At 41.4% G+C, this 24324-nt stretch overlaps 1 protein-coding gene and 1 long non-coding RNA gene across 2 annotated transcripts in view; one reads left to right on the forward strand and one right to left on the reverse strand.

The window, feature by feature from the left end:
* The window catches only part of LOC135445565 (uncharacterized), a 145796-nt gene extending 145444 nt beyond the window's left edge, over nucleotides 1-352 (reverse strand). Inside the window, exon 1 of the long non-coding RNA XR_010439554.1 lies at nucleotides 220-352. This is a non-coding gene — a long non-coding RNA (uncharacterized LOC135445565). The remainder of the gene's footprint in view (nucleotides 1-219) is intronic.
* OPRM1 (opioid receptor mu 1) lies at nucleotides 55-22620 on the forward strand. The gene is made up of 4 exons (XM_064708191.1): nucleotides 55-518; nucleotides 14188-14540; nucleotides 15483-16003; nucleotides 21061-22620. Exons 1-4 carry the CDS (start codon nucleotides 205-207, stop codon nucleotides 21097-21099), a joined length of 1227 nt encoding a protein of 408 aa, XP_064564261.1. The 5' UTR covers nucleotides 55-204; the 3' UTR covers nucleotides 21100-22620.
* Nucleotides 22621-24324: the final 1704 nt, after the last annotated feature.

The following is a 24324-nucleotide window of genomic DNA, read 5'->3' on the forward strand; positions in this document are numbered from 1 at the left end:
GCGGACACGGCCCCTCCTCCCGGCCCGCCCAGCCCGCCGCGCACATGTGCCCGCAGCCAGCGGCGGGGCGCGCCGTCGGGGCGGGCGGGTGCCGTCGCCGGGCCGAGACCGCGACAGCAGCAGCAGCAGCGCGGCGCGCCGGGCGTCCCTGGGGCGCGGGCAGCGAGCGGGGCAACGCGCTGAGGCCGTGGCTGTCAGACAGCCATGGCTGTCGCCTACCTGCTGGGAAACGGGTCCGCGCCGCTCCTCGCCGGAGCCCTGGAGGTCCCGCTCGCCGCCAACGCCTCCGCCTGCCGCCCGCCCTGCCCGGCCTGGGGCAACGCCTCGGCGGCGCTGGGCTGGAACCGCTCCGAGCCCTGCGGCGGCAATGGCAATGGCAGCGCGGGCGGCGGCGGGCCCTGCGCGCCCGCGGGCGGCGGCCCCTCCGTGGTCACCGCCATCGCCATCATGGCCCTCTACTCCGTGGTCTGCGTCGTGGGGCTCTTCGGCAACTTCTTGGTCATGTATGTCATCGTCAGGTGAGTGCCGTCCTGCCCCGCCCCGCAGCCCACGGCCGCTGCCGTCGGGGCGGAACCCCGCGCCCGGAGCCGGGATGCGGGACGGTGTCCCGGCAGGGATGCTGCGGCCCCTTCCGCCGGGCAGCGCGCAGAGAGTGCACTGGGGTTGCGGACGGGCGCAAGAAAGGGAAAGGGAAGGAGGCTTTTGATAAAGAAACGGAGCGGGTGATGGGGGAAGAGAAACTTGCGGTGGAACAGTGAGAGGCGGCCGGTCCGTCAGAAACCGCTGCGCGTCCGAGGATGTTCTAAGGAGCCTGCGAGCGGCTCTGTTAGACGGGGCCTGCATCCCGGACTTGTCCCCTAAGGAGCGAGGATTTAAAGGGACTGTAGCCACTGCCTGTGAGCGTGTATGGGCACGGGCTGGTGCACGGATATGGGGTGGTAACACGGGTGCCGGTACGCATCCACCTGTCTTTCCACCCCGCTCTCCCAAATGCGCGAACAAAATGTAAATGGCACTGGTTCTCTGTGGCCGTGTTTGGAGATCCTCTGCCTCATGTCTAGATCTATATGTGTATACTGAAATACATTTATATATGTTTATAGGCATACATGCGTATACACGTGTATAAAATAGGTATGCCGTAATCGCGAACGCTTTCTGTAATCCCGGCGTTCCGGCTGTGCTGCGGCACTTCGCAACTTTCTCGCCCGCAAGAGAAAAAGCCCCCAGTGGGGCCGTTACAGATCAGATCACGCGCGATAAATCCATTGCCCGTAAATGAGCGGAAAACGAGTGAGCGGGAGATGAGGGAGGCTCCCGTGCCGGCCCGGAGCTGGGCAGGTGGCTAGGTGGCTTCCGTGGGGGAACACTGCCACCTCCCGGGAGCCGCGGGACGCGACAGGACGGGCCGACCGAGCTCATCTCCCTTCGTGGCTGCTCGTCGTTCCCAAACCAAGCATCCATTGAGCCCTGGAGAGCCCAGCGGGCGCTTTTAAGGGGGGAGATAAGAGTGGCCCCGGGGCGCGCTCCGTTCCTATGGAGGCATCCCCATCACTTCCTTTTCCCCCCCGCCGTCTGTAGCGTCCGTTCTCCCTCTGAGCTCCCCGAGGAGTCGGGGCCGCAGGAGCCGGGGCTGTCTCCTGACATGCCTGGCAAACCAGCGGCCGCGGGCGGCTTTGGGGTGTATGGATGCATTGCAAGCAGCGCTAGCTGTGGAAAGCCGAGGGTGAGGGTCGCGGTCACCGTGGGGTGTTGCAGCAGGACGGAGGATGCGACACGTGTTAGGGATGTCACTGCAAAGCCTGTGCATCTGGTAGACCCAGCGGAAACACAAGTGATACCCGTCAGTGGTTCAGACTAGAGCGGTTCAGAAGCTTTGTGGTTTAACTGTGCTTTAGAGGCTGCATGCACAGAGCTGGGGAGATTGTCTTTTGTCTTGTGGTTTTGGTCAGTCTGAAACTCAAGCTGTCTGTGTGAAGATACATCTGCAGAAAGGCTTCTGAGTGGGGGCACGACTGCAATCACCGTAGCAGTGTTGAATGCATTCCTCTGGGAGGAAAAGCAGATGTGCAGTGTAACAGAGACAGGATAACTGTCAGCAGAGAAATATGCCGCAGCTTGTCCCTGGAATTATGTATTTATTATCCTGGGCATAACCCTTACTAGGTTCATATTTCTTACAGTAATTAATTGAATTACACTTGCACCACAAAGCCAAATCTAATGAGGCACTTGTATTTAGATTCCTATCTAATGAAAGCATCTTTCCCTTAGATGGCAGCTTACAAACAAAAGCCAGAAGCAATCGGAGAAAGCAAATATATATTTTCATTTTACAGAAGAAAACACAAATTAAGTGGCTTGTCCAAAACCATCAGGAATTTAGGGCAAACCCCACATCTCATGTGCAAGAACAGCTTTTGGTATGACAGAATTGCTTCCCAGTTAGCACCACAGCTGTTTAGCAATTGGGATGACAAGGACTTTATATGCTAATGGCTGAATAGCATCTGTGGCTTAAGCAGCATAAAAATACGTTCCCTTTCTGTGCTTCTCTGCACGTGTAGTGTATCTGGCCAGCAAGAGGGAACTTAGTGATTTAGTTCCTGCTGCAAGCTATACTAGCTTGAAAGTGTTTCAGATCATGGAATATGATGAAATGTGCTCACATTCATGCCTCCCTGCATCCAACTACATGTAAGAGGCCAAAGTTTCACTGGATTGAATTTGCCATCACATAAAACTCCCCTTCTTTATTTTCATCTCCCATCATGCCTGCTCAGGAAGAACAAAACATTGAACTTCAAATTAATTGTGAGAGGAATTGAGGCTACTAAAAAATAAGATTTTTGAGTAATATTGGTACCTAGTTTGTCTTGAAGGTACTATGAGTTGGGAAGTAGGTGCTTAGATGTTTGAAACTGTCCTACCCACCTTTCAGAGTCCAGCTCCAGTGAAAGCAACAGTGACTTCAGATCAAGTGTACTGCATGCTGTCATCTTGTGCTTGGTTTCTTTGGAAATAGTTTTAAAATAATTATATCATTCTTATAAACATTATTACTCTTAAAATTTTTCCACATGAGGCAAATCCAGGGGTTTGGAGCCAGAGTTGTGCGAGTGCTGGCCTGGCAGGGAACTATCATTATCATAGACAATGCCACCCAGCTATCTCTGCTGGGACAGACAGAGGTCAGAAAGCAGATATGTCCAAGGAGGGGTTAGAAATGTATTGTGATTATCGATGTGAAAAGAAGGCTCTTCCTGCAAACCAGACTGACCAAATGCATTCCAAGATTTCCAGTTTATACACATTACATAATAATTAATGTATTCTCATCCACTCTCCTCATCCTTCCAGATGGTTCCTATTCAGCTGAATGCTTTTATCCTTGAATTAATATTTAGATGTTTTATATGTAGTATGTGAGGCTTAACCTCCTGTTACTATCACTGAAGTGTTCCCTTTCTCAAGTACCAAAAAATGCCTTCAAATGACAGCAGTACTAGTTTAATAGGTTTTATTGCTAGCCATGAATTTCCTGTAATCTGAAAAAATCTATAGATAATTTTTATCATCTGTTTTCCTCATGTGCTTTGTGCAAGTGGAAATTACTTATATGAATACCATGACATTATGGCTATATCAACAGCAAATGCTACTTCTACCTGCTGTGGAGTACAAGAAGACAGTGTGCAATTAGTATCACGTGGCATTGAATTAGTTTACACAGTAATCCAAAGGCTTTTCCAGCTTTTTCATTGAGTTGGTGGGATATTAGTCTCACAATTAGAGCAGAAATAACAATATGCCTTGTGATTAAGGCAAGAAAGCTGCAATAGAGCCTAGATGAAAATCTTAAGCACTGCAGGTCTGGAAGAGAGGAATAGCTCACAGAGGCCCCAGTCCTCCTCAATCCAAATGCTCTGGGAGAAATGTAATTCCACCAACAGCCACTGAAGTCACTCAAGTTCAGAATTATTCCTCATTTGTTTTGCTATAAATTTTTCACATACCATAAACAAACAGGTCTCAGATTCTCTGCAATCCTTTGTACAGGAAGGAAATACCTTTTTTCATTGAGTAAATTATGATACTGCTTTAAGGAAAAAAAAAAGGCAAACAGGGAAAGAAGTTGAAGAAATACTCTCTCTGAAATTAAGAGAAATCTGTGTGTCTCAAAACAGCCTCTTAATAGTGTTTTGAAAAAAAAGAGCTGTGGCTGAAGCATCATCTAATCTGGAAAGACTGTGCAGCACTGAAAACTCTGGTTCAGCTGAGTTCACTCACAATTCAGAAAAACCATTTTATTAAGTAGAACAGGCAGAGTTTAAATTTCAGTTGTAGAAATAATTGATACCACCAGAAAAATAAATATTCTCACACATGTGCACAGACATGTGGAGTCCTTTTAGAGAAAAAAAAATCTGGAAATTATCTCAAGCTTGAAAGTGAGTGAAGCAAAACAAGTGTTTCTAAAAAATATGTTCTTTGCAAGGTGACATGGTGTCGTGGATGTTGTATGTAAGGTGACCTTCAGCATCCTTTGTAGCAGCACAGATCAGGGAGCTTAGTAACCAAGAAGTGCATAAAATTCCTTCTTTTCTTTCCTGTCCACAGCCTTGTGAACCTCTCTGCATTTGCACAGCATTGCTTGTGTGGGTGTCCTGCCTCTTCCACTGACTGCAAAGATTCTGCCCCCGTGCTAAGAGCTGAAAGCCTCAGCAGCCTTATCCAGTCATGTCAATTATGAATTAATACAGCTCCCAGCACCAGCCAGAGGAGACCTGGGGACACAACTGAGGGAGCACTCTTGGGCAGGAGCAGCAGAGGAGCTGAATTAAATCAGCAGCACAGCAAGGGGGTGACCCTCAGCATCCCGCCTTACAGAAAGGCAGGTGTCCCTGTTTGCATACTGTTTGTGACAGAGTTTACCAAGCTTTGCTAGTGGGTAAATGTTTAACTAGCAAGCAGCTCCACTCCCTCCCCCAAGATGAAGGAAAGCAGACACATAAAATGGAATGTATATCTTTATGGGTTTTTTTTTAATTATGTTTTTACAGACATGATGAAAATTTGACCAAAAATACATGAGGCTGCAGCCTGGTGGTAACACCCATCTCAGTGAGGAAGCAGAGACGCCTGAGGGATGAGTGAGAGCTCTGCAGCCCCAGACTCATCCCCAGAGCCTGTGCCTGGCCCCAGTCCCAGTGAACCCCTGCACACAGGACAGTGTGCCAGGCCCAGGTGCACGGAGCCTCTGGCCCTGCTAGTGCCTGCCAGGCAGTGCTGGGCAGGAAACAACCCCTCTCACTCCATTTGCCTGTAAAAAGCTGTTTGATCCCATCGTACTTTTCCTGGAGTGACATTGTGGTAATGGCTCCCATGAAAAAGTAGTGTTAAACGCTTCCTCTTTTTTTTTTTTTTTTATTCCTTTATAAAAATAATCAAAAGTTACCAATTTTTCAAGGCTTCAGTAGGGGTAGAAAATACTGTGTGCACATATTGCTTACATTACATAATTACTAGCAAGCTAATGACTAATGAGCTATGTAGCTAACATAATCCTGAAGTACTGCTTTATTTCATTTTAATTTACAGTGTTTTCCCAAACCATAGAGCATAACTTTTGCTGAACACTGTGGATAAGCTTTTATAACTTTTCTAAATCAAAAGGTGACATATTTACAAAAATACCAAACATAGCATGGTGCAAGTCCAAATGTCACAGAATCATAATTTAACTCACTAGCCTCTTTTCTAGCCATAGCCAGCAGCTGGTGTTTAGTCACAGAGTGGAAAAAAAATAGGGGCAAAACTGTGTGAGTATCCTTCTAATAGACTTTTAGACTGCAGAGATTTTCTGAGATGCAGTTTGCATCAGCATTTATTCAGTAGCTTTTTGTGGACATTTCTAACATGCAATATTCCCCAAAAAAATGAGGATCAAAAATAAGATTGGAAGAAGGTCACAAAGACTGCCACTACTAAACAAAATTGCTTCAGAACAAACATGTGAAGCATTTTTATGGATTTCAGTTTGGTTATTTTTAAGCTTAGGTATTCTAAGATGGTTGCTGTAGAGATCTTCATTAACAGACATTTTCAAAAAATTATTTATTTTTGTTATGATTCTAAGTGAAAACAAGTTTTCAATGCTTGATAAGTCTCTTCAAAATACAAATCCACTCCTGTAACTTTATTTTTTAAAAATCCAAAAGCGATTATTTTCTGAATTGTTGTGTTCAAGATAATCTCAAAGAAAGCTCTTTCTATAGCCATATGTGTCTTCTTTGGTTTATGTCATGCAGTTTAGGTTTATGGTGTTGAAAATGGGAATATTATAATTATCTTTCAAAGACCTCTAGTCGTTTTTGGAAGTGAGCTTTTAATGATGTTCACTATCAAGGAGTTCCACAGCTTAGGCAAGCTGTGATAAGCATTCTCATTCATTCATTTAATGTTAAACACTTCTAAATTTTATTTATATTTTCCTTTGAATTTACATGATGAAAAAAGATAGGGATGACGATGCACCATAGCTAATCAAATAACTGTGAAGGACATGAAATAAATTTTTTCCACCTTCTTACTGAGAAGTGTTCAATTATCAGCTATAAGATCTGGTATCTCAGATCAAGAATAAAACTTCAGAACAAAAATGTTTGTGTAAAATGGAACATCTCCTCCTGTTTGTGTTGTGTGGAACAGTTCCAACTGAGTGAAGTCTCTATTTTAAGGGGGGCAGGGAGCAGCACTTGTCACAGTGCTAATCTTCAGCCCTGGGATGTGCTGCCCCTATAGAAAAATCATCTAAGGAGCCAATTACCCAAATCACTCTCATAAGGTTGTGGTGTTTGTAATTCCCTCAGAGCCACAGTTTCAGACACAATCTCATCCTTGTCATGTAGAGACCGAGTCCATGATTTCCAGTACTTTTGATTTGGTCTTCTCACGTAACACATAGCTGTGCTCCTTCTTCCTCTCATGCCAGCTTCCACCATTGCCTGCTTTCCCCTTCTCCCCACATCACAGGCAAGCCTTCCTCCATATTTATTCTCTCTAATTCCTTTGTCTCAGCTCTGTCGCTCCTTTACAGATCACACTCCACAGCTTCACCAGAAGATCCCAATCTCCTGCATGCATGAGGCCATACCTTGTATACCTGGTGTTCTTTGGTCTGTCCAGGGTGTGTATGGCCTGGCCTCCAGCCCATGCCACCTCCCTGCTGCCCTCTGACCAGGGGCATTGCTTACCTGCTGCTCCCTTCCACACCTTTAGGGATCTCACATCTACTGGCGTTAAATAAAACTGCCTTCAAAGGCTTCCCTGCCAGCTCCCCTGCTGCCCAGGGATATTTCATGTTCAGTCCTTATCTCAGGTGATCAATCTACAGATCAGGAGTAAGGTACCAGCACCTGGAAACCAGACAAAGTAGCTGATAACTTGTTCCCTCTAGGAAAATGTCACCACATTATCTGTTATCAGAGGTGTAGTCAGCAGTTTTACTCTCAATCACAGTTCCCTGAAGGCAGAGGGGAAAAAGTCAAATTGAATATACTGACAGTTTTCCCTTTATATGTCTTCCTAGCAAAGCAAAAGCTTCAACAATAAGCACCTGCTGCTGGATAATGGAAATATATTGAAGTTAGCCTTTTTAGCACCATTGATTTATTTCAGAGAGATATGTTACACAATAACCATGAAAGCAATGACCTTTATTGGAGACCCATATATGCCTCAGCCCCAGGCAAACAGAGACTCAAATAAAAGTGGTTTAACAAACAGGCCAGATTAAGTTCTGAAATAATTGGCAGGTAATTTTCCCCCTGTTGAACTAGGCTGGAAGGGAAGGCAGTGTACCAGCAGATGACTGTTTGGGCGCTGAAGCATACTTATTACTGTCATTTGTTTTTTATCATTAAGTAGCTTTTTATGATGTCTGGGGAAAGCTTGTTTTATTTTCTCCGTGTAGGGACTAAACTCACTGGCCTGAACTAAATAGCAGAAAGAAAACTTCTATGTTATGCCTTTCAGTAGCCAAAAAAATAAGATTGGGAAGAGCCACAAAGACAGGAGCAAGTCATTTTTAGTCCAAAGTCCATCACAGAAAAACAGGATGAGTCAGATGCCCTCACAACTCCACATCATTTCCCAAAAGACTGACACTGAAGACTAAAGGTGACTCTGTCAAAAAGGCTCTTGTTTAGCTCACCCTCTCCCAAAGCTGAGGTATGAGATAAATTCCTGATGGGTTCTGAGTACCAGAAAAATGAGTTGGTGCTACTTCCCAGGAGGTGATGTGCTCTGCTTGCTTCTCCTGCATCGTGTAAGCAAATGCTGCTGGATCTGCACCTGCCTTGGCACTGTCCTGATGAGAAGAAGGGATAAGCTGGGTGGGAAGTCAGAGATGCCAACAAGGTAACCCGTGGGAAGTAAACTTTGGTGTCATTCTGGCCAAATCTCGGTTGTACCATGGATTAGAATAAAGTGACAAAGCAGTGGGAAAACAAATTTCCAGGGAGAAAAGAGATAGCAACCGAAGCAGCTACAGTGCAGCAGTTCCCTGCCCTGTGCTCAGGCCCACACTGACCCCGTACATGCCCAGACTCCGTCAGAAAATGGACAGCCCTTGCCAGTGAGTGAAGGAAGGAGAGAAAGCTGCTCTAGAACAATGTGTGTGAAATTTGACTGAGTATGTCAAACAACTCTTTGATCTTAGATCTGCTGCACTCCCTCAGGATGTCATGCCTTGACACCTAAGTGATGCCTAGTATTTTTCATCTCTAATTAAACCACCATGACAGGTCACAGCAGTGAATAGGTAGCACTGTGCTGGGAGTCAGGATGCAAGACTTTAGCAGGAGGGAACAGCAACTGCTTCTGTCTCTCTTAAAGGCAGCAAAAGCTTCCTCACTCCCCCATTTCAGCCTTTACCCCCAAACTCAGGATGGGTGCAGGAAGTAAGTGAATGTGGTGCAAATTGCTTAATTTCATTGCAACCAAGTGTGAACGCTTTCAGCTCTATTATACCTTCTTAAGGCTTTGTTTCGTTTTTCAATTTGTTGTTGGTTTGGTTCACTCAGGGCTTACTGTGTTTAAATTACAGCCTTGTATAAGATCTCTTAGTAGAATATTCATCAAAAGGATGCAGAGGTTGTTAACCACAAGATGGCACTTCCAATCTGGGTGGCCTTACTGCCTAATAACCTATCAGGGTTGTGCACAAATTTATGGTGCTTATAGCCAGAGATGAAATTAAATGGCTTAAGGAAAAAGCATTCCGAAGTACCCATTAATAGAAAAATCAAAGACTTAAGTTTTCAAGGTAATTAAATCATGTGCTTACAGACAGGAAGGTTAGACCTATCCAGAATATTTATAACTTCAAAACTTTTAATAGGTTACAGCCTGCCACAGCACATGTCTTAGCTGTGGCTGAGATATAGTATGGGTCTTTCCCTCTATGGAGACCCATTACTGTGGGAAGAAAAGGATAATAAAATAGATGGACGTCAGTAAAGTCCCTTTTGAGACCCTTTAGCTCAAAGGTACTTTCCAGAATGTGGCTTGAGAGACTTCATTTCAGTGTTAAATATTAAAACTGGATTGGCAGACAGAAAAATTTTTCAGGTTTTTACAGACCACCTTGAGTAGGTCATGACTTTGTTCAAAGCTTTAAGGGCTCAAGAAAAATTTAAGGTACCTGATATCTCAAGAAAACATGCCAAAAATCCCTTTTTCCTACTGTTTTTTGAGTTGCATTATACAAGGTGCACCAGAACAGTCATGGGGGAAAAAAAAATTAAATTGATTCAACTAGGCATACTTCACATGTTTTTAATCTTGCCACCCAAGGCAACCTCAGCTAATCTAATGTATGCACATAATGATTCTTCATTTGTTTAACAAGTCATTTATGCAAGAAGAACATGAATTTGAAATGCTAACCTAATCTCCAGCATCAGGAAGAGTTATGTCAGGTTGTCTGTATGCAAGACCTAACAGTTGGCTGTTGTTTCTTTCAGCAGCCAAACCATTTTTGAGAGTGACTGCTTTCTGCAGTGAATCTCCAGCGAATTTTGTCCAGTTTTTCATGTATTTTGTGCTGAACTTCAACACAGATCTTGAAGTAGTCTTTGTCTCCAAATTAGCATTCTGTAGGCAAAACCTTGCTTGCCTTTGTGCTGCTGAAAGTAATTATTACCAGTCTGTCATCGACCAGCCCGTTCCATTTCCTAAGTGCAAAAGACTTTCTGCTTTCCTCCTCATTGATGTTATTCAGAGAGGAAATTCTTCAAATTAATTTGTAATGTTATGTATTATTCTGAGCTGCATCATTGTCATTAACAATAATTATTATAACAATATAATAATAATTTATCATTATTATTTTTGTTGCTGGTGGTCTTGTTATCAATAATAATAATAACAATAACAATAATAGTAATAGTAATAATAATAATAATAATAATAACAATAATAATAATAATAATAATACTCTGTATTACACTGAACTAAATGTGGACCTCTCTAGCTTCTTTGCACCAGCCCAGTGGTCCAAGGATGCTGTAAAGCTGATCTGATCCAGAAGGGCAGAGGAGAGGATGTCTCAACAATCCACATGGATGTAAACCACTTGACTAGGGAGCAGTAGGGACAAGACAACTTCAGTTGTATAAACCACAATAGCACTATAAAAACTCTGTGAGGCTTAAATAAGAGTCACAAACATGCTCACATCTCTCCTGTTGCACGAGAAGTGGAAGGGAAGGTGCTGTTACCCGTGGGAGATGGAGTCTCTCTGAGGTTAATCTGGTAAAGATTAACCTGGTGAAAGTTTTATTTGGTTTACAAACTACAAGTGGCCTGTGGGCAGACAGTTGAGGGATCCATTTCAAGGCTTTCTATTAATCCCTGAATGCTAGGAACATGGAGACTATCTGAGCTGAATTCTCACTCTTTTCTCCATTGCTTTTACTTATTCCAGGCAAATCTCAGGTCTTCAAACTTGAAGTCTACTTTAAAGCTTTGGAGGATTGAAGATAAAGACAAGGCTGAGCTTTCCCTAAAAGATTAGACAGACATAAAGTGTATTCTTACTGTTGTAAACCTGATTTATCGTCTACTATTAGCAGCAAAACAACAGTTTTTGAACAGATATTTTATGATACAAACCCTGCACTGAGGAATTAGATGGGGTTATACTAGTAGATGCCAGTGTTATAATAAGCATAATTAATTTGGATATATACCAAGAGCAGTATTGCACTAAATATTTACAAAAAGCCCCCAGTTCATCACATTCTATTAGTTTTTTCCTTGCAGAGTTGTAAACTAAAAGTAAGGCCACCCAAAACTAACTTCTGGCTTCACTTGCAACCTTGCACTTTTTTGTGCAGAATTTAACAGACTTGATGTTTTAGATGCTGAAATTTCAATGTAATCCAAATACCAGCATTCAGATTTTTGTGAGTTCGCAATTAACATTTTTTTTCTCTACGTGTCTGTTAAGTTTTAGATTCTCTAGTAATTTTGAATGAAAGTGTGAAAGCAGTATCTTTAAAGATTGCATTTATAAATTTTGGTATTACTAAGTCCATCTCAGCTGTAGAAGTAGAATCACATAACCATCTGTGTCTGGATAATGGAAGTATTTGTTCTGCTTGTTCAAATAGGTAGACGGATACCTTAGCAAAAAGTATAATAGCAGCTAAGTTCAAGACTTTGAAAAGCTGCATTTTGACTGACTGTTGCTTTTCATGCTGTTAAAATTATGTTTAATCAAGTGCTTTGGTATTTATTTGTTCATGCCAAAAAAATAATCCTGGGAACACTGATAATCTACTAATTTAGAAAAATATATGTTTTGCAAAATGTACCTTGCAGAAATAAGCTCCTTATAAAATCTTTAAATATTTCATACCGAGAAATGCCCATAGAATTCACTGAAAAGAATATTGTAAATTTCAATAGGCTTTTGTTGATTAGGCAGCAGGTGGAGGTAAATACTTTCTATCACCGTAAGAGCTCTGCTTCTATTCATTGTAAGAACAGCATGATTAGAGGTACAAAGATTACTGAGTACATCAAGCAAAACCCTTCAGTAATGGTCTATAGAGGCCATTAAACAAAGCAAGTCCAAGAACTTTTAAACTTAAACTGGCAATGAAAATTAGATTGCAAAACTGAAAAATATGTAGCTTTTAAGTGGGATAAGCCCCATGCCCAGTGAAGAAACTTTATTCTATTTATTCAGAGTGTTTTTCTGTCCATCCTCTGTCATGCTACCCTGAAAGTCATTTACATATTGGTTGATGGTTTGGGCTTTTTTGCTACATCAAGCATTCCTTTTAAATCATAATGGCTTTAATTACTGCTGACAAAGCATTGTCATTATTACCTAAGCGCATTATGACCAATGTGCTCTGCAGACAGACCTGTCCCAGGATCATGTGATCCTGGTGTGATGATCATGCCATCCCAGTGTGATGGCAGCAGCACTGAGCAGCATTCCCAAGTGGGCTTTCTCGTCCAGCTGTGAAGAGGGCAGGCAATCATCCGAGGTCTGAGCAGGGCTCAGCAGCCCAGGTGAGGGCACAGAACCCTCTCATCTTTGAGAGCCACTGCCCCTCTGTCGCTGTCCCAGCTGAGCAGATCAGGTGGGAGCCAGCTGCATATGTCTGCTCACAACACAATCAAACCTTCAGGTCAGCTCTGGACAAACCTTCAGCTATTCCTGGATATCTCAGACCTTTGGAGAGATATCCATTTTGGTAAACCACAGAGCTCAGTACTGGACAATATTAAAAGCAGAATATAAATGTTGCTGCTTTCATTCTCATCTGGAAGATTCTCCAGCAAATTGCCAGAGAAATATTTTCTTCTACTTCCAAACAGTTTTTAGAGCTGTAGCTTTTATTGTGTACCTCTCCCACACTGCAGTCCTATACATATTCCCCAATTTCCAGAAGAGAGAGTTGTAGATGCTTGCAGCATCTACCTCCTCCTATGTTAGTTACAAACTTGTTATATAAATGGAGTAAGGAAAGTTTTTATGGGTCTTTCAGAATATGGAGTTTATTTACAGCTTGAACGTATCATATTCAGATCATACTTTCTCAAGGCAGCAGTCAAGATAGCGTTTGTATCTTCTTGAAAATCTGTTTTAAAAGCCACCCTAAATTAAAATTAGGATTGTTAGTGCCTTCTCATGCTCAGTGCTAAAAATGAGAGAACAAATCTAGCATCAGTGACTTCAAATGTTCATCATAAAAGCTTTCTAGGTCCATTCAACATGAAGTCTGCATTTCTGCACAGTCCACCAAAGAAAAGTTCCAAATGCACATTCACTATACAATCCTTTCATTGGGATTTTTTGGCACTGACTCATGTTCTGAAGCAGTCTAACTCAGAGAGATAAAACCCACAAAATTATGTATTTTACATTTTGCTTTCCCTAGCAGGTTCCCGACAAGTCTTTTGAAATGAGCTATTCCTCTTGAAAAGCACTCTATAAATTGTAAAATATTTGATCAAACACTCTTCTTATTAGTTTTGCAGAAATGGAAGGAAGTTTCATCAAAAGAGCAAGCCATCTGACCCCCCAAAATCCAAGCAGCCACAGGGCCCAGCAACCTCAGCAGCGATCAGGGCAGCATGGCCAGGAACATTACTTAAATTGAAACTTTTTTTGTACTACCGCAAAAGTACAGCATCCACATAAAAAATGAGTCTCAAATGCTGCATTTGGAATGATATCATTACTACTTCACAACCCAGAGATGAATTTTCTATTTCTACAGAACATAGTTATGATATTTGGCATGACAGCAGGTACAGAAAATCTACCCGTGTAGTACAGTATCTGATCTGAAAACATACAATTTTTTTCATCTTCTCAATTTGTTAGCATCTATAATATTGTTTCTTCTATGTGTATCTTTTTCTTCTGCACAAGTTAAATTAATCTTTTTTTCCTTACTCCCTTTAGCTGATGTCTTACTGAGCCGCCAACATGGAGGTGAATCATAGTGTGGTCATTTCTTTAAAAGCAGGAAATGTGATCTTTGACAGTATCTAGCACATTATTTTACAGAAGCTTTTTATAGATGATGCACTGAATTTGGTTTTATTTAACAATGTCAGTTGTGGTCATTCACATGCTCTGCCAATCTTTTTTCCTAGGTACACGAAAATGAAGACTGCCACCAACATCTATATTTTCAATCTTGCATTGGCAGATGCCCTAGCAACAAGTACTCTGCCATTCCAGAGCGTGAATTACTTGATGGGAACCTGGCCATTCGGTACCATCCTCTGTAAGATTGTTATATCCATAGACTACTACAATATGTTCACCAGTATCTTCACTCTCTGCACCATGAGTGTGGATCGATACGTGGCTGTTTGCCACCCAGTTAAGGCCCTCGATTTCCGCACCCCCCGAAATGCCAAAATTGTCAATGTCTGCAACTGGATTCTTTCCTCTGCCATTGGCCTGCCAGTTATGTTCATGGCAACTACCAAATACAGGCATGGTAAGTCTGGCTTTCATTCCTAAATTGAATACTCTACATTTCAACTCTTTTCTGCATTGTTTCACTGTATTGTAGAGGTGTTGAATTAACTTCTGAGCTCCAACATGTGTAAAGCAAGTATCAGTGCAAATGAGCCCTTTCAACAATTTTGCATCTGGCTGTAGCTGACTGGACAAGCAGTGCATGTGATCTGTGTTTTACAACAAGCAGCTCCAGCTCCTTCAGTGGATTCTTGCAAGTCTTGCTGTCCCACTTAGTTACTGCAGTGTTTGGAAAAGCCAATCTGTGCCTGCCTGCCTTCTCCAGTGGGGCAGTTGTGCACTGCCCTTCAGCACGGGAGCCTGTGCTTTACCCAGGATACTCCCTCTGGGAAGCTGACAGTCATACATATGTTACTCTCTCCCTGGCAGGACATGATACAGAGCAGAGAGCACATTCTGGACCATTGGTGCTCCGAGACCTTCCATAAAGGGGCAGTGGCAGCACGTCAGCAAAAATCCAGACCCTCCACAGCGCATAGTTACCAAGTGCCATGGCATTCTCTTCCCCATTGCTCTGAAATGCACAAACTCTCAGCATATATATGGTGGCTTAACAATCTTTCTTTTCACCATGTTTTATACTGAAAGTGAAAATCAGTCAAAGCTTAAGCATATATGACAATTCAATTATTTTCCTTGTTTATTAGCCATTAAGTTCCAAGCCATAATGTGCTAAAGAGAACATGTTAATTTGATTTTGTTTTCCTAACTCAAGCTTCATGCACTCCATCCTACCAATGTTTGTGTAAATGACAGGTCACAGGTTGCTTCATTTTACATATTTGCTTAGGTGTAAAGTCTTCATATATTTGCCTATGATATTGAATTAAAGAAAGGATTAAAGAAAAGCAAATGAAAAGCTGACCTGAATGTTCTTCTCTGCTGTTTTCCTTTTCCTCAGGCTCAATTGACTGCACCCTTACATTCTCCCACCCTGCTTGGTACTGGGAGAACCTCCTGAAGATCTGTGTGTTCATCTTTGCCTTCATCATGCCGGTGCTGATCATTACGGTGTGTTACGGGCTGATGATTTTACGCCTGAAGAGCGTCCGCATGTTGTCCGGCTCCAAAGAGAAGGACAGGAACCTGAGGAGAATCACCAGGATGGTTCTTGTGGTGGTGGCAGTGTTCATTGTCTGCTGGACTCCCATCCACATTTACGTTATCATTAAAGCCCTGGTCAACATCCCAGAAACTACTTTCCAGACTGTCTCCTGGCACTTCTGTATTGCTCTAGGGTATACAAATAGCTGCCTTAATCCGGTCCTTTATGCGTTTCTAGATGAGAATTTCAAAAGGTGTTTCAGAGAGTTCTGCATCCCCACCTCCTCAACCATTGAGCAGCAAAACTCCACCCGAGTCCGACAAAACACTCGCGACCATGCTTCCACTGCCAACACTGTGGATAGGACTAACCACCAGGTATGACTAGCAGTGGAGATGTCATCTCTGGATCCAGGCCACCCGCTTGGAGATGACATGTGCTCTGAAGTTACCACTTACACTGATTTGTAGCTTTTGGAAGGTCTGAACACTTTCAAAGTTATGTTTGAAACTGGTGTATGCATACACAGAGACCCCAGTCCTGCATGGTGCTAAGTTGTTCTCTGCTTTGCTTGATGCTCAGAAGCCAAGGGTTCTAAAGGGTACCTTGAGTGACTGGGTTCAGCGTGCATGCATGTACAAAGCACATTAAAAAAAGTGTTTCACTTGCAGGGTGTTTGCAACAGGTTGAAAAACAGATTTTCCTGTTCATACTCATTGTCTGCTGATGGAGACAGGAGTGGGACAGAATATAGATCTCTCATCTTCTCCCATTGCAACAGTGAATAAAAAGATAAAAAACTGTGCATATTCACTTTGATTGATGTATACAAAGAAGGCCTACCTGGCCTTGTTTGTCCTGAAAGTCATGCCAAGAGGCAGACCAAGGCTTGTCTACATGCGGTTCTTGTGTCAGATAATTATGTGGTGAATAAGGTGGGGTTAGATGTGTATATATATGTATATATAGATATGAAAATATATACACACATGTTAAATACTAATGTGCCATTTTGCCATTTCAGGTATACCAAGAAAATACCTTTTCCATGTAGAAAAAGCTTTTAAGAAGTAGGGATTTTATGGCACATCAGATGACAAGAGTTGTTTGTGGTTTTTTTATTCAGCATATTTTTGCATCATGTTTGCAAATAAGCTGTTTTGTACATGTTCAATATCCATGGTCCTGTGCTTAGTCTTGAGATTTTCCAAGCTTCATCTCTCAGCAAAACAGGAAAGCAAATCTTAACATTCATGAAAGTAACTCAAGCACATTGCAAGCACTAAACAAAGTCCGAGTTGTCTCTGTAATTCCTTAAAAATAAGAACAAAAGGCATAAGCCTGGTTCATTCCTTGCTGTATCACCTTTCAGCAATATACTCAGGTTGCCCATGCAACAGTTTCTCACTGCTGCCACTTCAGCCACAAGCTGGCTGCCTCCTCCAGGTGCAGAACTCGGGGGCTTCTTGTGAAAGCAGCCACCTCCCTGACACTCAGCTGCTGCCAGATAGCCCAAATAAGAGAATTCCCATCTCCAAGGAGACTAAGCAGTAATTGCACCACAAAAGAGGAGGGAAGTCTAAAGGGAGAAGGGCTAAAGCGAGAAGCTTTATTAAGCATCAACAATTGGTGTTGTTCACCCGTGTCTGACTCATCCATGCCAAACTGCGGCCTGTGAAATCAGCCGCTGCAGAAATCAGTCTGGTGGTGAGGCAGAACTGCCAAACTTGGCATAGGTGCGCATATATATGTATGTATGTATGTATTGTAGTATTTACTAGGTGTAGCAAACTACTACATTCATCTGTTAATAATGCATTTGTAATCCTCAGTGGAGTCAATATTGTGCTTGTGTCTGACAGCAAGATTGTATTTCTGTCTGGTACAATTCCAGCTTTAAAGAGTGCAGAGTGTGTATGCACCCATTTTCTACATTTAGTTGTATACCTTTATATTGCTTCTAGGAGAGCTGTAGCCTTCTAAACTTCTACCCATAGAAAAGATTAGTGTGTACTAGGTACTGCCTAGAGTGAAATAAAACCTGTTTGCCTGAGCACAGAATAGAAGATGATGTTTCCCCAAGAGATGTTTCAGCCTACACCACCAAGAGAGACAGCCTGCTGGGGCAGGGATGGAGAAAGCAAGTGAAGTGATCTTGAGAGTGGCAATAAGGAAGAAGCTGGTCCTATAGTTGGGTTCTTTGCTGGTTAGGGTTTGTTTTCTCTTCAGGGAATAGTGATGAAATTAGTTATGAAGAAATCAAGCATATGTGAAGAGCAGGGAAGGGAAGGGTGCTGAAGGGAAGGGGAGGTGAGAGGAAGGATGTTGAGGAGAGAGAGAAACTTAAGGAATGAGGTCCAAGTGTGGCAGTAAGGATGGAAACTGAAGCAAAGAGCCAATCTGCATGGAACAAAAGGTGTGTGCAGAGCTGGAAGAAATTGTTTGACTGCTTTGGTAGCTGTTGCTAGCGACTAACCATCACTTTTCCCCAGAGCCAGGGAGAAGAAGCCAGCCCTTGGTAGCTCAGGCACTCATAGGTGGTGGATGGGACTTTGCATGTTCAGGTGTTTGAAAGACTCAGAAGTGGCTAACTCCAATTCCCTCCCCACCATCCCTGCAGTCCTTGCTTTGGCAGCTGCTGATGCCAGATGTGCTTCCTGAATGCTGACCTGGGCCTTCTCCCTGCAGCTCAGCTCAGCAGCTGTTTGGTACAATCTTTCTCACTCTCCCCAATGTCTGTGGAATGCATTCACAGCAAGCCATGTTCAAAGCTTAATATTAAGTCAATTTATCTTTTTTTTCTCCTGCAAACATTGCTGTTAGGGACATTTTTGATGTCTGCTTTTATCAGAATGAGAGACAAGATTGTTGAACTAATCTCCACTAAACAGATTCTCTGGAATAGCAACTAAAAATGTAATACCTAATATTTTTATATTATTAAACACAAAAGGCCCTAGAATGAATGAAGCTTTAGCTCTGAGAAAGTAAAAAAGAAAATAAACCCCCAGACAAACCAATATTTGCTCAGACAGTGAGATTCTGTAAATTCTATAGACAGGGTATTCTTTTTACACGTAAATGCTTTCTGTGAAAGAAAGTTTGTGTACCTATTGATTGAGGTATTCTGACAAGCTCTTTCTTGTGTAGACAAGGCCTTGGAGAGCATTTGGCATGAATTCTAATTGCAAGACTGTGTACTACTTGGCACATTTCATACAATTTTCTAAGAAACAGATGTTCTACAAGTTGCTTTTTTGCCAAGTAAAAATTCTTTTCTGCTGCTAAATGAGAGCTGCAAGGCTCCATCACATACAGCCTAACACTCTTAAAGCATTTAAAAGCATTTAGAGTTGACACTTTTAAGTATTTAAGTTGTTGGAAGGAACAACATTGTCTTCTACCAGTTCAGAAGCACCAACAGGAAACATCATAAATATTCATATTATTCTGAGTTAATGAAGTGGCCTTGGGCCTACTCTGTGGCTCCTTGGCATTGCCAAAAAGGTTTAGATTAAGTGCTTATAGTTTTCAGGAGGGTTTATGCAATTTTATAAGTGCATTTGCATGGAGAAGGAGTGATGGGATCCTGGGGGGAAAAATGCTTGAAAAGCAAAACTGCTTTCTTTGAACTTTTCTCTATGACCAAGTATTGGCAGGGGAGGGGAATGGAAACCCAAATAGAAGCTTTTGCAAATGGCTGAGGGTTTTTGATGTTGTTGACATTAACTGACTCATATCAAAATCTTGGCAAGTGTATTGAAATGGCTTTTACTTCAGATGCTCAGAGACTCTCTGCATCAATTTATCTCTGAGATTAAAAGAAGGGTTAATTTTTTGAATTTAAAATCAATTGATAGTTATTTTCCGTGAAAACTGAGTTTTTGCTAGGATCTATGTGTTAACAACAAAAAATCCTAAATAATTAGGGAACTGGATTATTAATAATTATAGAAATCTGAGAAATTTAATTTGTTTCAGTAATTAGTTTCTTTGTGACCCATTTTTAGCTTCTTTTATAGCAGCTTCACCTGAATGTATCCAAGCAATTAAGGAAATTATGTATAGGACATCTTTGGGACAATTTAGTGTGTAACTCTTCTTTTCAATTTTAGCTTCTGATGCTTTTTCGTCAACTATTGAAATGTGTTTAAATGCCCTAATGGAAACTGTAAATCCTCCCCATATGCTGAAAATGAGGCCTCAGATATGTTCAACAACAAAAGGCTCAGCCCTAAAAGCTTTACCTTTACTGCCTGGATTGGCAGCCACATGTAGAAATCAAAAGGATATTGGATTCAAGAAAATGTTTTAAGTTAAAACAAGGAAAAATTGAAAGATAGTTTCACTTTGACTAAATGAACGAAATCAGTGTTTTCTTACTTCTTAATTTTCCTTGCGCTATACGACCCACTGTGAACAAACGTGGGGAATGCTGGTGATTCCTGTTGCAGAAACATGAAAAAAGTTGGGCAGCTTCTCGGCAGATTCACATCTATCTGTACTAACAGAGAATGGCCTTCCTGTGTGTTTTTAGAAAGATAATATTTCTCCTTTGTGAATTATATTGTATTTCAATAATAATTTTAAAGTACTGGTTTCTTAAAAAGCAAGATAGTGACATCTGGTGAATCTCTGGCGAGATAGTGACATCTATGAAACATCTGTAATAGATCCTTAAAACTGGGCTTTCTTTTGTAGCTGATATGCATTGATATGGGCTCTTTGTGAATCTCCAGGCTCCATCTGTGTCTATGCCATTCCATAAACCCTTGCTTTGCAGTGTGTCCCACTCAGCTCTCAGCAGGTTCTTGTACAAAATTTGCCGAGCAAAAAGGGGTTGCAGCCTTTCAGGATGTGCCATGCAGCAAGCAGGTTTACTTGGTGAAAACATCTGTAGTGCTACTGTGCCTGCATGCAAGTAGGACTCAGCCTGCAGACTGTGGACATGCAGGGCTGAGGGATTGTTGGGTTTGTTTGCTGATGTGAGCCCACCTCACACAGAATTTAAACTAGACTATAACTGAAAATCCAAAAGTTAGGCATTGTTCTGATATGAACACAGAATGTATTCAACTAAAGCATGAATTCCCCTGTAACAGCTACAGAAAGAATACAGAGAGGGAGTGAAATTTTTCTGTGCTCATGAAATTCATAGAGAGTTCCACCCTAGAAAGAGAACAAATGGCTTGATATGAAGTACATTCTAATTCAAATTTCAGACCTACTAATGTTTCTTTGTGATCATTTCCTCTGTTGCTTAAGACAAAAGCATAGCCTTGCCTTACTCTGGGCTATGTGCTCAGCTTTATACATCAGAACAGTAGCTGCAAATGAGAAATAAATTCATTCTAAAAAAACACACACATACAAACTTGTGGGTGGGAAGATATCAAGCAATTGTTCATTGTATTTGCAATTTCTTTCCTTTCAGTTGGAACTTCAAGAAGCTGAAACTACTCCACTGCCGTGACAGGGTCTCCTGCTGCATGGCTCTCAGAGCAGTTGCCACTGCCTCATTGTGCTAGTGGGAACATGTAGGATTTGCTTTCCCTCAAAAAATAAAATACCACAGAGGAAAGTGCCTGCTTTTCCAGTCTGTCAAAAATTGCTTCTGCAGCACATCTGCATTGCACTTAACAGAAGCATGAAATGTAACAGCGAGCAGAGCCAGGAGATACAGGGGCCTTTCCAGAATCCACTGCTCAAAGCATTCCTGTTTACCAGGGGCACTTACATTAGTCTAAAACAAAGCTACTGTGCCGGTAGCAACCTGATGACATGCTCTTGGTAAGTTACAGTGGTGTTAAAACAGGTTGGAAACAAAAACTCAAAGGCTCGACAACCATAGTTTGAAAAATAAGGTGAGCTTTTGAGGATGGAAAATAATGGGATATGAAGTTGTAATAATGTTGGGTATACTCTATTTACTCTTAAAATTTATTCATAGAGGTGTTTTCTGTGCAGGTTATTTACGTGCTGAAGTCTCATGAGGTCATGTAGAGCAACACATTTTTAGTTCAAGAGGTCTTCTCTTGGAAGGGTTGCATGTTTTGCAGTTTCAAAGGAAATTTTTTTTCAGTGATCCCTTAGAAAAAAAAAAACAACAAAAAAAGCAAACCAAAACAACTAAAACAAGACAAAAAACCCCAAAAAAGCCTCCAAGCTTCATCTTCTCCTTCTATTTCACATAAATTAAAAAAAAAACAGTAAAATCAAAACAATGAGCTATTACTTTTTCTAAAAGATAGGAGTAAATGAAAGTATTCTGCATTGTTATTGATTGTCAAATGATCCCCAAAGTAGCATAGATTAACATAAATTTCTTTGGGAATAAAAATGCAGCTATAAGCCTGTCACAGCTTGCACAGGCTGATGATGTCTTCTCTTTCAAGTAGTTTCTCAAATTTCAGCTGCTCTGTCAGCAGCATTTTCACTTTGTAAGTAAACAACAGCCCTTATGTGAAGTACTTGGAGCAGTTAATGCATTAGACCTTTTTTAAAAAAGAAATTTTAAAACCAATTTTAAAATAGTACATTTTCTTAACCAAACCCACAGTATGTTTGCTTTTCTAATTAACATGATACAGTCTGCATCTGCATTTTGTATTAGCTGCTAAAACACATTAAGATTTCAGGAAGAAACAATGTGCTGCAGCAAATGCCTTCTTAGCTGTTTTCTATTATGAAGATTAGAAATATCCATGTAGATAACTTGTGGTTCAGTGGTATTTTCTAGACATTGTTTGTTACTTGCTCTGTAAATAAATCATCAGTAGTTAACTGGAGGAAAATTGTACTTTGATGAATTTAAGTGTATTCTGAAATACAACTATATGGAACAGGTTTTTTTTTGTTTGTTTGGTTTTTTCATTCTGCAGCCAAAATATATTTCTTATTTTCATTGTTAAAGTCTGTGTAAATATAAGGTTATAATGTGAAATTGTTTGTTTCTGCCATAGACTGCATAATAAAGACTGAAGACCAAATCCTTGCAAGTTGTAAATTAAAGGATTATTTGAGTTTCATCACTGTGTTGCAGCTAAATATGTAGCCTATATATCAGCAGAATATGAAGCTAGATATAACAGAAGTGCCTTAATTTTTTTCTCTTTCTGTTGAAAATTCAACTGTGTGGTCGTATGAATTTATGTTTAATTTTGTGTTAGTTTAGATGTATCACCTCATAGCCATCATTAAAGTTTAAACCAGAGTCATCACCATTCTAAGGGGTTTTGCATCTAATTTTTAAACAACATAAGATAGGCACTTAAAAGAAGTCAATACCTTGTTTTGCACCACACAGCAGTATTATTTAAATAACAAAATCAACATAGAATTCACTAGATTTAAATGCAGTAACATCCTATGACATCATTTCTACCTGATTCAGAGTAGTCTGACATGCTCACATACAACAATTAAAAAATTTTTAAAAATTGAATGAATATTTGGAAAGTCTAAACTGATAGGCCAAAAATGTGTTTAAGTAAACTTCAGAGCATAGTTTTGTGGGCAGTCAAAAGTTCAGCTTTCACAAAATTTACATAATTAATTGAAACCATTATTTCTTCTTTACTTTGCATGAAGCACAGGCGAAATACTGTGACTTGCCAGCAGATAACCAAATATTTTCAAGGACATTTTCTGTTTCTGCAATCCAAAAATTGAGAAACCTGACTGTAAATATGTTTAGCAGTAATAATGTTGTAGCCTTGATGGCTTAAGGATATGAGGAAGTAAATTTTATTAGCAGAGCACTAGCAAAAAGTAAGAAAAATGTCTTTTTTTCCATAAGGCTTGAATGTTCATTGGTAGTGCTTTGCAGTAAGTAGCATATTATTACGCAACTTCTGTATCTGCGTTGTAAACCTTTAATAAAAATGTCTCTGTTTCTTGTGGATTTGCACTCCACCCCATTGTCCATGTTTGTGGTGAAAACATTAAATAGCACTGATCCCAAACAGACCCCTGAGGGAGACCATTTGTCACCGGTGTCCATCTGGGCACTGAGCCTTAGACCATTCTCTGAGTATGGCTGTCCAAGCAGTTTCTTATCTGTTGAACAGTGCACCCATCAAAGCCATGAGTGCCCAATTTAGAGAGAGGGACTTTATGGGAGACATGTCAAAAGTCTTACCTATGTTCAGATAGATGACACCCAAGGCCCTTCTCTACACTGATGTGGTCACTCCATCATAGAAGGCCACAAGGCTGGTGAGGCAGAATTTGCCATACAGTCTGTCCCAAATCCTGTCCCCAGTGTGCCTTGACATAACTTCTAGGAGTTCCATGATGCTCCCAGACAGAGGTGAGGCTGATTTGTTGGTTTTCAGAAGCCTCCTTTCTACCCATTTTAAAGACAGGTGCAATGTTTCCCTTTTTCCAGTCACCTGGGACTGCACTTGATCGCCATGACTTTTCAAAAGTGATGGAGAATGTTTCAGCAATTACATCAGCCAATTCCCTCTTTACTTTAAAGAGTCTTTATACAAGGGAAGAGGAAAATTGAGTTGACATTTTCCACTGCAGAGATAGACCCCATGAAGCCAAGTCTCTTTGTGTGCGTTTGTCTCTCGTGAAGCTGGAACGTAGCTGAGTGTAATTGCAGATGCTATAGCAGAAGAAATATGCAGCTGAGTTGGCTTTGAGCTAATTTGTGCAGGTTCACCCAACCAAAAATGGGAAGGGAGAGCTC

Source organism: Zonotrichia leucophrys, chromosome 3 (assembly GCF_028769735.1).
Source record: "Zonotrichia leucophrys gambelii isolate GWCS_2022_RI chromosome 3, RI_Zleu_2.0, whole genome shotgun sequence".
NCBI classification, from domain to species: domain Eukaryota; kingdom Metazoa; phylum Chordata; class Aves; order Passeriformes; family Passerellidae; genus Zonotrichia; species Zonotrichia leucophrys.

Bases quoted from the DNA above. Each gene is read 5' to 3' on its own strand.
- OPRM1 (XM_064708191.1), top strand. From the start codon at position 205: ATGGCTGTCGCCTACCTGCTGGGAAACGGGTCCGCGCCGCTCCTCGCC. The intron at 519-14,187 runs GTGAGTGCCGTC...CTTTTTTCCTAG, and splicing joins GTCATGTATGTCATCGTCAG to GTACACGAAAATGAAGACTG. The intron at 16,004-21,060 runs GTATGACTAGCA...CTTTCCTTTCAG, and splicing joins TGGATAGGACTAACCACCAG to TTGGAACTTCAAGAAGCTGA.